At 43.3% G+C, this 13,309-nt stretch overlaps 2 protein-coding genes across 5 annotated transcripts in view; both read left to right on the top strand.

Moving 5' to 3' along the window:
- GNAI3 (G protein subunit alpha i3) overlaps positions 1–13,309 on the top strand; it is a 266,408-nt gene that overhangs the window by 67,747 nt on the left and 185,352 nt on the right. The window lies entirely within an intron of this gene.
- Positions 8,102–13,309, top strand: part of AMPD2 (adenosine monophosphate deaminase 2) — a 52,701-nt gene continuing 47,493 nt past the window's right edge. For 2 of the 4 annotated variants that reach the window (XM_063297719.1, XM_063297721.1), the window contains exon 1: positions 10,728–10,866. In XM_063297719.1, the coding sequence (XP_063153789.1) occupies positions 10,788–10,866 (79 nt within the window). In that variant the 5' untranslated portion in view covers positions 10,728–10,787. Of the gene's footprint in view, positions 8,524–10,727; positions 10,867–13,309 lie in introns of those variants that run through there. The other 2 variants (XM_063297722.1, XM_063297720.1) reach the window with 2 other exon arrangements.

The raw sequence follows: 13,309 nt of genomic DNA on the forward strand, positions 1-13,309 counted from the left end.
ATAACTGAACTGTTTGTGTCCATGAGCAAGTAATGTAGCCTTCTCTGTTGGAAAAAAAAGATATGACTTATTTCTGCAAAACTCTTCCCTATCTACAGATGCAAAAACATTGGATTAAAGATTGAGTAATGTTGTCAGGTGAGGGGTCAAGAATAGCATTGCTGGGAAGGCTGGGCTGTGGGCTACAGGACAAGGCATCCCAAATAAAGCTATTTTGGTGATCCATTTTCAAGCACTGTGAGTAATGTCCAAGATTCTCTTCCACCCAGGCTCCTCCTGGGGACCAACTTTCCCCCATTTTTTTTTTTAAAAAATACATGTATATTCCAGTTACTATAAATATATTCATATGGGCTCCTGTGATTTCACTGTAGAGGTATCTTGTCATCATGCTTTTGAAAGGGCTGCAAGAGGGAGCATCTGAAATTCCCTATGCTCAGCTTTCTAAAAATACTCCATTCTCTGGCCAAGGATTAAAGTGATTTTGCAAAGCAATTGCCCAGAATGTGTTTTTAATCCTCACAATGAAACTTGCCACCCTATAGAGCTTCTGTATCAGCTTCTGATTGTGGTAAAGCTCCTATCATGAACTAGGGACAGAAATGGGAAGGTGAATGGGGAACAATTTGCAACAAACAACATAAGAGATATAAGAACAGAGAGAGGTGAAGAAGAAGAGAGCCCATAAATATTTTACCTTTGAAAAATGATGCCCAGAGGACTCCTTGGAGGCTGCAATATGGGTAAAGGTGGTCTGTAAATGTAAAAAGTAAATAATATTTAACTTTTTCAGTGAAAGTTACAAGTATTCTTAGGGAACAAGAATGTCTTACACTTAAGTTCCACACTGAATTGCCTGTGACATGGCAGTGGTACAAAACTTCCTTGAAAGATTTGTCAGCTATGTTGTAAGTCAAGGTGACACTGGCTGATCTTTAAAAAAAAGCTTAAGCAGGGTCAAACCTAGTTAGTTGCGTGGGAGAACAACAGGAAATACCAGGACTTACTGTAGCTTCAACCAATAAGTTGAAAAACATTCTGGAACAAAGCAAGGGCAATCCATATCTGCTTATGCCTAACTAGGAGTTAAGCTCAGTTTGAGGAAAATTTAATATATTTTTTTTATTTGAGTCATTGATTGGTTACTATTAGTACTGCATGTTCTGTAGTTTCCCTAGCCATTCTCTTTCAATTCCAACTAAATTTTTTTGAACTGAGAATATTTCAGGAGAATATTTTCCTGGCAGAGTGAGAAATTCTTGCACTTACCTTAGTTAAAGGAGTCTGAAAAGTGTATATTCTTACTATCTTTGTACTATCATCACTTCAGCAGTTTGCAGCCTGTCTGGTTTCAAATAAATCCCAGTAAAAGACATTATGAAATAATTCCTCTTATGGGGCATCTTCAGATCATGGAGTTTTGAGGTAGCCAACTAAGGCTGGTAATTAATGGGAAGGGTTTGGAAACATACAGGCAGTACCATGGTATAGCCACCCAGAGTCCCTCTTCTGGGGGAGATGGGTGGTGATGAAATTTATGAAATAAAATAAAATAATAAATAAATATTTGAATATTTGGATATTTTGTTTAGATTGATTTAGGCCCAGATTAGAAAGTTATTGAAATTCTGATGGAACGTTGCACTGTCTTTTCTTGTCCATAACTCTAGAGCAGCCTTTCTCAATTTTTGACCCTGGAGGAACTCTTGAAATATTTTTCAGGCCTTGGGGAATCCCTGCACATTCAGGCTCAAATATAGGCCAGAAGTTACAAAATTATTGTATCCGTTTCGTGGGTAGGCCTGTATATATGCATTAACAGTGTTCTTAAACTAAAAATAAAGAATGACACTGACCCCTTTAATGTGAAGCTGCCCGAATTTGAAATAATTTTTAAAATAAATTGTGATTCTCAGGGAACGCTTAGTGACCTCTCGTGGAACCCTAGGGTTCCATGGAACCCTGGTTGAGAAGCCCTGCTCTAAAGCATAAAGGTATCATCAATGTACCTCAAGAGATTTTAGGGACAGGAGTAATAAACCAATAAAAATGTTAGGTACAGTGAAGCCTGAGAGTACCCATGGCAGTGCCACATTTCTAAAGATAAATGTACTTCTGAAGCTGGAGGAAGCTTTCTGTATGGATCCAGTGCCTCAGTTTCATAACATGCGTGGTAGTTACTGTATGCACAGTAATTTCATCTGGCGGTCAAAAGTATTCTATGCATAATGCAATTTCATCTGGAAGTCAGAAATGTTCTCTACGTAATGCAGAATATTGCTACATTTGGTCTGAGAAGCAGGTCAATGTAACCAGATGCTCCAGTCTGACAGCTCTTCCACAAAAGGCTTCTGGAGAAGAATCCTGAAGAAAGCTTCAAACCACACCTCTTGTGCTGTTACAATATCAGCAGTATTGGAGCTCAGCTGAGTTACTGTATATCTGGTTCATTTGCAGACAGTGAAGCTCAATACTGTGTGTGTGTGTGTGTGTATCTACCTACCTACCTACCTACCTTCCTATCATGCTGCTGTTCTGTTTTGTGGTGATAAAGACCCTAGCTTCACCTTTCTTCCTGGTTTCCCAACTTCAAATCCTGTCAGGGGAGTGTTTGCCCAGATAAAAGAAGTAGGGATGAAATTAAGAGTTTTTAGTTTTTCCTTTTCAGGTTGGAATAGCTGGAATACAGCGCTAGGCTACTGGATTTTTTTCTTTCCCTGTTGTGCATAGTGGATTTAAGGAAATGTTTATTGCTACCAAATCTGCAGTAGCTTGGGGCATGACAGTGATTTTCATTCCTTGTTCTCAGCATTACAAGTTAGCCAAGTTAAAGACAATCACTGATCACATTTAACTTACTTCTGAAGCTTGGGAGAGTGAAAATAGTGATGGTGCAGAAATGCCCTATAATCCCCTAAACAATGGGCATCCCTGGTTTCCTGGTGCAGTGTGTGGGAATTCTCTGGACATGAACATCCAGTAGTGATCTTGATCAGACCATTTAGGACTAAAAGCTCACCTGAAAGCCAATCTAGATCCTATCACTTGGGGAGAAATGGCTGATTCTGGGGTGACTGGGAGCAGGCTATTATTATCTGCAGGATCAACCATGAACGGCCATCACAGAATCCACATGTATAAAATGGGTAATCACTTGTTTGATTATAACACAGAACATGGTTTTTGGTCACATACTCTTAGTATGATCAATTGATAAAATCCTTCCCAAGGTTATGGGGCATTTGGACTCATTCATTGGCTCCAGAGTAGTGCGCCAGGCCTGAGCAACTTTCTTGCAGATTGAAGGGTAAGAATTCCTCAGTAGACTCTACTTCTTTTCTCCTTATCTAAGTGTCACTTTAGTCTTGGAATCTTTTGAATTGAATTGGGAATCCTCTTTCCAAGCACCACATTCTAAACTCCCTTTCCTCTTGGTTAAGTGTGCAGCAGAGAGTGAGAGAATTATTTAGGATGTATTCTATTCAGTTAACAGTGTTTGCCCATTGAATGCTACATTGTTTAGAGGGTTTCCTTTCTTGACTGGTTACATCTGGTTTATATATTTTAGATATCTGAGAGAAGATACCACTTAAGCCTACTGAGATGCATCCTTGAAGACCAGGTAATGCACTTTTGCAAGAGACTCCCTTTCCAGACTATGTTGTTCCTTCTGGTATTTCTCAGGATAGAGACAATAAAGTGTGATGCTGGAGACTTCCCTTCCACTTTGCTGACAGCAGCTCTTATTTTGTCACTTTCTTTAATCATGTCAATACTGTTTCTTAGCTTCAATGACTGGAAGCAGCTGGCTAATCTCATCAGGCCTTGGAAGCTAAGGAGGGTCAGGCCTGGTTAGTATGTGGATGGAAATCAGTAGGGAATTTCAGAGCTGTGATATGGAATGTGAGTGAATACAACTACAAAGTCTTTAATAGAGCTGAAGATTTTCAGTCGCTGCACAGTACTGGTGTTCAGTGGAACATTTATTGATAAGCTACAAGTATCTTTAGCAGGCCTACAGCAGGTGGCAGTGCCATAACCAGTTATGCAAGGCCATATCCGGTTAATGCCTAAATTGGAGACTACTAGGAAATTTTAGGGCTATAGGCAAGATTGGAAAGTAAAAAAAATCTAGAAGAAGGCTGAAATAAGTCCCTTCGGTAATGTTGCTAAGAAAATTGTCCAGTAATCATGGAAATGTCATGGAAGTGAGCTCCTAAGATGTGGATGTAGTAAAATAATTACCATTCTATACTTTCCTCATTTCAGATTCTTTGGACCTTACTATTACATATAGTAAGAACCCAACATATATGGGTATTGTCACCAGGGACACATAAACAGGGGATCAGGATCTGATTGGGATAGGACAAGACTAGTGTTTTCTGTTTTTATTCAACCTTATAAGACAGAAATAAGCAGTTGGACTATCAGCCAAACCTTATCAAAGCAGACAAGCATATTTGCTTTTCAGCTTCAACTTTGCTAGTTCTTTTCATGCTTTAGTGAACAATTTCCCACCCCCTGATAGCCTGACACAGTCTAAAGCAAAAATATCTAGAGGTTTTCTCTAGGCCTGTTTCAAATGTCTCAAAAACTCTCTAAGTAAACAACTTTTAACACATGATGTATGCTTAACATATGATTTAACATAAATGTGTTCCTAACACATGTGAGCACAATTCTTCTCCCTGCAACTTGGAGTCCCTAATTATTAGTTCTACTCCTATTTACCACTCTAGATCTGAGAAAAGGGCTTATATAATTCATTGGCATTGTACCACCCACTCCCAGGTTGAAGAGATGATAGGTGACAGGCCGTTTAATTCTTTGGCAGGTAAACCTCTGATCTTCTTACCCCCAGCTATAGGTCATTTAGTTGGGTGTCCTCTTCAGCACTTGTCCCAGGGCATGCCCTCAAATGCTTCAGTGAATCTTGTCCCAGTGAATCTTGTCCCCATCCAGGACTTCATAAATTGGCCAAAACTGCTTGGTCCAGTTGAGGTTTATCAGCCAACCTTACTCTGGATAGAAACCAACAGTCCAATATTTGATCTTCAATAGCTACTAGCACTGCCTATTCCACTTGAGCCATGATAGCTCTTCAGCCATCAGCCAGCATCTCCATTACTCAGCTTCTTCTCCCCCATAATCCTCTCTGATCTTAATGTGGCCTCCTGGAAGTTTCTAAGCCTTCCCTATTCTCATACCTTATCAGCAAGCAAAGTACAATGCTGGAAGAAGAGAGTTTGTTTGAATTACTCTCCCTTGTCCCAATACCCACTCCAGAATTCACCAGCTGAAGGAATCCATGACTAGTCAGTACCAAAGCATGGCTAACTTTTGGCTTGTCAGAGTTACTATCTTTGAGTAGTGGTGCTCCTCTGCATTTGATATCAGCTGGATATAATGGCTGAGTTTATAGATCCATAAACAATAGATTTTCAAATCATAACTTCTTAAGCCAGGGTTAAACAACTTTCTTGGATCATGGACTGCATTCATCTTTATGAATGGTGTAATGTGGCATATATGATACACTGAAAATCATTAGGTCTGCGTGTTGCCCACACCTGTGCTGTGTCAAAAAAAAACCCAAATCACATGACTTAGTGAAGCTGGTCAATGAACATTATCAAGTGATGTTTTTCTTGACTTTAAACTAAATGACAAGGAAAGCTTCACTTGTCAAATTTCAAGATGCTTTTAAAGTTCAGGTGTAAAGTTTGATAAGACTTCACTTCCAAAGGACCTTGTAGGAAACAGATTATCTAGACCCCTTTCAGTTTGGATTGGGTCATAGCAGCAAGACAGCATTGGTTTCACTTGCTGATGACCAATGGAGAGCACAGGATGGAGGCTGTGCATCTATCTGGGACCTCCTTGATCTCTCAGCAGCTTTCAATGCCATCAATCATAGTATCCTTCTGGTCTAGTTCAGGAAATGAGCAGTTTGAGGCAGGGGGCTACAATGGTTCTCCTTTCTCTGGGGTTGGTTTCAAACAATATTGGTGGGAGGTGAGCAATCCAATCCTAGACCCCTGCTTTGTGGGGTGCCACAGGGTTCCACTCCCTCCCTGCTCTTCATATTCACATTAAACTGCTGGGTGAGATCATTTGGCCACATGGAGTGATGATACTAAATTGTATATCTCTGCCTTGGCTGTCCAAGTAATACTGTCAGCATTCTGTGTTAATGCCTGGAGGCTGCGAGTGCTTGGATAGGGAAGAATAGTCTTCTGCTCAACCTTGGCAAGACTGAGTGGATGTGGATTTGGGGGGGGCATTGTCCAGAAATTGTAAGTTTCTATCTTTGGTTTGGGGAAACGCCCCTCCCCAGACCTGGCATGCAATTTGGGGTCCTCTTGGGTCTTCATGGCTCCTGCTTGGTTGGAGTCACACTTTTGCAAGATGTACAGCCATATCAATCCTTTAAATAAATAACTTCTATGAAAATCAATAGCACTTTGGAAACTATAAAATTCCAAGTCAATCAACCATAATGTTTAATATGTTATTTTACATGTTAACTGGCATTTTAGCACAGTGTTATGATTTTTATTTTATGTACTTACAGCTTATAGGCCACTTCACTCAATTGATTCTGAGTGGCATACAACTTTCCAAATCCAGCATTTGGTTTAAAACAAATACATAATAGTAAAAAATCAGAACCCCAAACATAGAACATAAACAATTAAGGAATCAATTATGTATTACTGAAACCATTTATCATTAGCTATTGTTTTCTTTTTTTTGCGCTACAGAAAATGAACCCAACATAATTGTAGCGTATTATGAAATACTTGATCTTCTTCAAAGAGTAAATGAAGCAATGTAAAATTACAGATTTCTTGGGAATTCAGACTGACAGTTTACCTAATTATACTTGTGGAAATAGGGAAAATACGTTAGAATGTTATTTAACATCATAATTCTTTATTAAAATGGAAAAGCAATGTGGAGATCTGGGCAAAGCTGCAAAGAACAGTCCACTCCAGCTTTGCTCCCACGAGCTTTGCTTGGTCGCATATAATACTATACAGCTATTTCTACAGGGCAGTTGTGGAATGGAGGAGAAAAAATGAACCAAAGGTTAATCCTGATAAGATTATCAGTCTTGTGGGTTGGAAAACTGCTGATGTGGCTAGTAGTAGTCAACCAATTGCAGATGCAACCACAGTAATGACTTTATATAAGGCTGCTTTGTGATTAAAAACAAAATGGGTAATTGACTGCCATCAGGATCTAACAACTCCTATTCTTTCTCATCTGCTTGGCAATGTCTTAACATTAACTTACTTTTAAAGCATTTGCAGTGCTGTTTTATTCTAACTGGTCACTTTAAGGAAGTGTGACCAGTGTTGTCATTATTCTGGTCTGATGTAGTTTTATGTTTAGGACAATTTATGTTCTAAAGGTAATTCTCTTACAATGCCTTGTAGGGTAATGGGCCTTCAAAGGCATTGCAATAATCTTGTTCCCATCCCAATCCCATTGATTTGTATTTATGACTGTTAAAAATTCAGGGAAGGAGTACAGGGTTGACTTATTCAATCAAAATTAAAATAGCAAATTAGTTATATCTGGTTTCCCTTACTGGACTTTTGCTGATGAACCATGAGGCTTTTACACTCTGTTTTTTAGTTAAGAGATGAGTGGTAAAGAGTATATGTTGTTTTAAGCGATGGTGATAAGCTATTACAATTGTTTTTACTTGCTGGGATGAAGGGGGGAAGTTACTTTTTTTCTACACTTTTTCCCCTTTTTTGTGTTTCTATATTTTTGTAGCTTGTCTTAGTTTTTATTCTATTTGTAACTCATAATAAAATTATTTGAAAAAATGTATTTATGACTGAAAAGAAAAGACTGATTATAAGACACCGTATCTTTTTTTCTCCACATCTTAAAAAAATAAAAACACCTGTCATCAGGCAGCTCATCAGAGAACACTGAATTACTTTCTCAGAATTTGCTCAGGATTTCGAGACGTCTTCCCTCCGTTAAGTGCTAGTTCTCCATTTTGCCGCGAGAAGGTGCTGTTCTTCGGGCAACCTTAACGCCTGACAGGGTTCGCTCCCACCACTGCGCGGAGGCTTCTGACCCGAGCGCCGCGATTTAATTTTGCGAGGCAGCCCGGCTGCCCACCCCGAAGACGGCTTCCTCTTCGGTCCAGGAACAGCTGCCTTTCCGCCCAGAAGCCAGCACCGGCTGTTCCGGACCCTGCAAGGGAGGAGAGGAGAGGGGAGGGAACACCAGCGCTGGCAAAATAGCAGCCAGGCTCAGTCCCTTCGCCCAGCCAAAACCACCCAGCTGAGCTGAGCTGGAACCTTGGACCAGGAAGTGCTTGTGCAACCCCCACCCGCCCCCCTCAGCCTCGCCCGGCTCTTGGAGTCGGAGGGGCTGCCCTCTGTCCGATTTCCTTGCTAGCCGGGAAAGCAGCCGGGCCTTCACTTACTGGACCTCTCAGCCGGCCGAAGGATGGCTTCAGGTAGGGAAGAACCTTCGCTGTTTTGAAGCAAAGTAAGTTCCCGACTAGCTCCTTTCTCTTTTCCTCCCCCCCCCCCCACGCCACGCCACGCCACCCCCGGTCACCTCTTTTCCTTTGCTCAAGGGAGTGCTCTCCTTCCTTCTCCCAATTCCTCCAGCTACTACCCCAGCCTCATTCCTTCAAACAGGTTGGAATTCATCTCTCCTAACTGCTGCTCGGGGCACACAGGCGCTGAAGGCTAAGCCGGTCGGGAGGCACGAGACTGCTCCCTAGAGCCACTCTGCCGGCATCCCTGGCTGGAAACTTCTCAGCTTTTCCCGCGGCTCTCCCGTCGACTGGGCGGAGTCCATCGCGCTCTGTGTTTCCGAGGCACAAAAACGCTGGCGCGGTGCTCTTTTCTAGGCAACTCGGAGGCTTCTTTTAACCGAGGAAAGTCAGGAAGTCGTTCGGCAAGCCGGAAAGTGCCTGGGTGTGGAGGTCGGATGCAGCGGGCAAAACGCTTTCTTTCTGGGTCGTTTTTTCCCTCCGCTTTAGCGTGGCTCAGTTTCTTTCAAACTAAGGCCGGGAGGGACGCGTTAGATCGTTTGAGAAGAACCAGGAGTAGGCGAGGACCATTACTCAGAATGTTGCTAGTGATCCCGGTTTGCGGGGAATAATTAACTTGGAACTCCGTACAAGCGGTAACAGCAGCCCCTCGGTCGACGGCGCCATTTCTCAGATGCAGCTGACTTCCTTTCCCCCTGCCCCGGCCGCTCGCTCCCGTGGGGAGACAACTCTTTTCCGCAAGAAGGCACGCTATTCCCCGGATTGTCCCGGCCTCGCATCGCTGGCGCCGCTGCCCCTTCTGCCAGCGAGTCCCCCAGAGGAGCTCAGCTTGGATTTGCACCCCGCTTGCAAGCTCGGCCTCCCTTGCCGCAGGCGGAGCGGCTGCGCGCCGGGCATCTCCAAGGAAGGCGGGGGGAGCTGGAGCCGAGCGGGAAGAGCCGACCTTTTCGAACTCCGCTGCATTGCCTGAAACTGGCCTGGGGTGCCCGCAAGCGTTTCCCGGCGGGGAGACGGGGCCCCCGTCCGAGAAGCCCTTTCCGACCCGTTTCCCCGCCCCCGGGCACTTGCCCTGACTCCCAGGCTGCTGGCGCGTCACGAAGTAGGCCGCTTCCGGTGGAAAGGAAGACTGGAGAAAGGCTGATGGGGGCGAAGCGCAACTTTTGCATTTTAACGCCATTGCTTTTTCTAGATTAAATTCTTATAGCGTGCACTACTTAGGGGAGGGGAATCCATGCACGCCGGTTTAACGTTGTGGAGGCGACCAAAGAGTAGTTTTAGCCGTTTCTCGTTTTCTTTAAACCGGTAGACGCCTACCGCTAAGCCGGTTTGCTTAGCCCTAACTTTGTCGAATTGCGGTTGACTTATAAGTTATGGCTTTAATGGCTTAGTGCGATTTCTGCACACAGAAAAGTTGCTCTAGAATTGGTTGGGGTCGCACAACATGGGCAACCGAACTAGCCCACTTACAGGTTGGTGTACGCTGTTGCAGGAACCCAGCCCCAGCCACTTGGTTAATGACTGTGCAGTGTGAATCAGGTTAAACAAGCCAGACTCTTCCTAAGTGTGAAAAGCTGGCTTCTTCCAGTATGTTGGGCCGTCATTCCATGGAGGATAAGTGATGCTGCCGCTCTTGCGCGAAGGGACGCAAGAAACCCCCTTTTTGGCGCTGGATTGATGACTTTCGGGGTTCCTTAGACTGGGAGTCGACTTTGGCGCCCTCTCACCCGGCAGATCCGCACCATCTTGTCTGCGGTGCCGAAGTGGGAGGGAGAATATTAGTGAAAGCAGCTAGGGTTGGCTGTGACAATCTTACGAGCGTTTGTGGCTTTCCCCCCTCGAAAGGAGAATGCAGCATCACGCACTTGTTCAGCTTCAGGGAGCCGTGGAAGGTGGGCGGGTCTTACAAAGCCTAGCGCCGAAAGCCCTGCCGAGCCACGCCATCAAATGCAAGGAAAGCTCTGTTGCCATGTAAGTTGCGAGAGGAGCGTAAATCTTGCCTCCATTTCCAGTCCATCAACCAGCGAATTGAGTGGGGGGTAGAGAGAGAGAGAGATCTCGATCGTCAGAGACCCCCTAATCCATCCTGTCTGCGTGGGCTCCTCTGTCTTTCTCTCCCACGCGCCTCCATCAATCAATAGCAAGGGGCGAACGCGACCCTGTCTCCGCCGCTTTTTTTTTTTTTTTTTTTGGAGCCGGGTGGCCGCAGCAACGCCGATTGCAAGGCTTCTACGGAGCATCAGGAGCGAGCAAAATGTCCTCTGGCATCGGTCCCCTCAAAAGCGGCTCCCCTCTGAGGAAGCGGGCCAGCCTTCAGGCTCCCAGCGCAGGAGGTGAGCACGACTGGGTTGCGATGGCTGCTATTCTCAACGGGAGAAAGTGAGGATAGCTCGCCTGACACAGAAATGAATTGTGATTGTTTCCCTGCTCATGTCCCCTTTATGCGGGGGAAATGTGGAAAACAGGCGATCGGGATTCATGTTATTCGTATCCCTGTGGAGTTTTCGATGATGTGCTTCTTACTGAAACAGGGAAGATGGTTGCTTTCTTGCTGGATGCTTAACAGCATTTCTCAATTTTTAAAATTCAGGAATAAGTTTTCCTGGGTTCATTCTGGCATGCTTCCTGGTAACTTTGCATGGGATGGCAGCCCTAGAAAGAACAGAAAGGAACTGATTACTTGTTTGCAGCCAGAGGCATACATAATGTGTGTGGTGTGTTGTCCCTTCAATACACATGCACCATTCTCTTTGTGTATACCGGCAGCTTTGCTGAACCTGGAGTACTCCAGATCTGTTGGGTCTGCAATTCCTGGATTTCCTACCTATTCTTATGCTAGCTGGAATTTCTGGGAATCTGCTGTAATAGACACAGCAGAGAGATGCAAAATGGGCTCTTGAATTCAGGAGAGAGACTTGGCAATTTCACGCAGTCCTCATCCTAATGACAGCTATTTGTGTAATAAAGGCTAGCAATCATTTGAGCCTTCAGCAAATAGGATATTGGAGATAAAGCTTCTGTGATGTAGTTATTTTTATGCATGCTTGGGCAGACTGCACAAAAATTATAGGATGCGCCAAGTAACATTTGATGCCATAGTTGCTTCATACACTCTTGTCACAGTTGACTTGCTCCCTGGGTAAGCTGTTCACCAGATGTGCTGCTTGAAGGAAGGATGCTCCCAATTATTTATTTAAATTTAATAACGAGCAGAAATCTCTTCAATAGTTTTTCTATTTTTTTTAAAGATCCAGAGCTTCAGTTAAGCTAGGCCTGTCCAATGTAAATGGTGAAGACATGTTTTATATTGAAGGGTCAGCTCACTGAGATAACAATATGCAGCATATCATTTTCTTTGTAATCAAGCAGTCATAGCCAACATGTATAAACTGACTGCATTCTGATGACACAATGATGTATAAGAATGGCTCTTCAGTGACTGTGCCTGCAAGGTGCCAATGTTCTCTTCTTCCCAGCTTGCCTAGCGAAGAAGCACAATTCATTTTAAATTCACTGGAGGATCTGCAGGGTGCTTCTACTGCAGAGTTTCTCAGATTCTGTGCAATCACAGACCATTGAATAAATGTTCAGAAAATGCAGGGACCCCCAATAGATCTTTAAAAAATCCTTTCTCCTCATATTTTTGTTTTTAACAGCATGAAAGTTTGTACCGGACCTAAACATCTGGGAGTAAGTGGATCTCCAATCCAATGAAATTGCCTTTTTTGCTTTTCCTTATTGTATTTTCTGTTGGCATTTTCTTCTTCAGTTGCTTGTGTGAGAACACAGTTCCACTTAGCACAGCAAATACAGATTCACAGTTGAGACCTGTTTACTTCTGCCAGTGTTTTGAATATTATTACTCGCTTTGCTACCAGCATTATCACTTCAGTGAAACAGGTTTTGGCCACTGATCCATTTTCATGAAGCAGCTGACTGCTAGGGAATGCAGAAGGGGAGGAATAAGTGTTCTTCTTGTGTGCCCAGTTGACTGATGGTCAGTGTGGGAAGACTTTAGTGGACCACCTGGTGGACCTTCATGGGCTATTGATGATCCATGAATCACTGTTTCAGAATTGCTGTTCTAATGGTACTAACCAGAAAACAGCTCTGTAAGGAAACTCTGCCGGGAAGTATCACTGAGTAGAGGCAACATGGTAAACATTTAAAAAAATGTGGATAGCCATTTCCTAGCCAGCTGTAGAAGAAGGTATTCCACAGCTATTAAGTAAACACCAGCTTAGCCAGTAAAGGAGGAGCGGGTGAGAAAGAAATTCAAGAGTGCTGTACCTCGATTTTCTTTGGTATATGAGGGGGGAGAGGATATCAGTAGGCTTTCAAGAGTCTGTTATTATATTTTTAACAACAGAGTTCTAGTAATTCTTGTGTTTGTTTCCTGACCTGGCCTATCTTGAAACTACCCTAGCAAAGATAAGTTAGCAGGGGTAAGTGGGCACATTCAGCAATAAGCCATGTTTGCTGCTTATATGTCTCTCAGAACATGGCAAAAGAGCCACCTAGAATTGCTTGAGTAGGTAAGTAAGTAAATAAATAATACCCTCAGTGAAAAATCAAACTGCTTTTCTCTGTATTGGCTTTTGCATTGCAGCATAATTCAGGGTAGGAGAATTAGTATCTGCAGTGCTTTGCACAAAAGGAATAGAAGTGATATTTCCAAATATGCAAGTCTTCAGTTGGAATATTTCATCTTTTCTTTAAAAAGGAAAAGCAAATATGGGCATTGAAAAAAAGCCATTTATACAACATACACATCCT

This window comes from Candoia aspera, chromosome 3, assembly GCF_035149785.1.
Source record: "Candoia aspera isolate rCanAsp1 chromosome 3, rCanAsp1.hap2, whole genome shotgun sequence".
Classification (NCBI taxonomy): domain Eukaryota; kingdom Metazoa; phylum Chordata; class Lepidosauria; order Squamata; family Boidae; genus Candoia; species Candoia aspera.